Source organism: Pyricularia grisea, assembly GCF_004355905.1.
Source record: "Pyricularia grisea strain NI907 chromosome Unknown Pyricularia_grisea_NI907_Scaffold_1, whole genome shotgun sequence".
In the NCBI taxonomy this organism is placed as follows: Eukaryota; Fungi; Ascomycota; class Sordariomycetes; order Magnaporthales; family Pyriculariaceae; genus Pyricularia; species Pyricularia grisea.
Genome location: NW_022156716.1, coordinates 6655455 through 6656701, shown reverse-complemented (window position 1 = coordinate 6656701; position 1247 = coordinate 6655455). Strand labels below are relative to the sequence as shown.

Here is a 1247-nt window from a genome sequence, read left to right as displayed (position 1 = left end):
AGGCTATCTCGTTGCAATTGTGTGTGAGAACTTTGCTTTTTGAGGCGACCGTTGCGATAATCCGGAGTCGGGAACAGGCATGCTGTTCTCATACAATACGGCAGCATGAAATATTTCGGTGCACCTGATATTGCATAAATTAAATCTTTCTGAATCCATTTTGGCTTTTGGTGTCGCTGCTCACAATACACAGGCTGTGCATTTTGAAATACAAATCGTGCCGATACAAATAAGCCCGCCGTTCACTTCCCCAAGCCCAGCAACCACCTCATTCCCTCCATAGTCATCTCCTCTAAGCTTGGGTCTTTGCTCACCGAGTCGAACGGCATTGCGACCCAAGCTTGATGTCCATCGTCCGGAAACAGATCAATCCTTGTCTCAACTCCCCGAGCCGCGAGTGCCTTCTCGAACACGATACCGTCATCACGCAGAGGATCATGGTTGCCCACCTGTATATAGTACTTGAGTCCAACCTTTGCGTTCAAGCAGTCGAGAGAGTTGAAGGGGGACGTCCACGGCGAGGAGAAATCCGGACTCATGATACGCCAGATCAGCTCGACACCTTCCGTGTTCAAGCCCGGCGCATCTCGGTTGTCTGCCCGCGAGGTCCACAGCTTGAGGTACTCCGCCGGTACCATATCTTCGTCCCTCAGCAGCATCGGACAGTTGGCAAAAACGCCCGTGATAGGCTTGGCAAGCTTCTTTTGACCATGCCTCAACAAGCCTACGTCCAGCGAGACCCCCGCGGCGATGGTCGAGATGCTCGCGCCAGCACTGAACCCGCCCACCACGGACCCCCGGTCCAGATCAGCAGCGAATCGCTCGTCGCCGCCACCATGCGCGTTATCAGCCAGCCACGCTAGAATCTCCCACGCGCTCTCGGGCCCGGCCGGCCACGCGTTCTCCGGTAGGAGCTTGTACGTGGGCGCGACCACCGTGGCGCCAAACTTCTCTGCAAACTCCCGGCCGGGTCGGGTGGCCATGGCGGGCGAGCCGACTGCGAAGCCGCCGCCGTGGAAAAGCACAATCAGAGGACCTGGCAGGCTTGGTTGCGAGGGGCTCATGACGAGCGTCTTGGAGATGAAGCCGGAGGCCAGAGCAATGTCCACCCACGTCTCGGTGATGGATTTAGATATGGGAGGAAGTCTGGCGACTCCGGCTTGCTCCCAGGCTGCCATGGTTGCGCGCTTCTGCTGCAGGCCGTCCGTGTCAGCGGCGCCTTGGGCTTTGGCTGTCATTTGCTCCAT

At 57.3% G+C, this 1247-nt stretch overlaps 1 protein-coding gene across 1 annotated transcript; it reads right to left on the bottom strand.

The window, feature by feature from the left end:
• Positions 1-242: 242 nt before the first annotated feature.
• PgNI_02060 (uncharacterized protein) lies at positions 243-1247 on the bottom strand (the record flags this gene model as incomplete). The annotated part of the gene is made up of 1 exon (XM_031122128.1): positions 243-1247. One exon carries the CDS (start codon positions 1245-1247, stop codon positions 243-245), a length of 1005 nt encoding a protein of 334 aa, XP_030986192.1.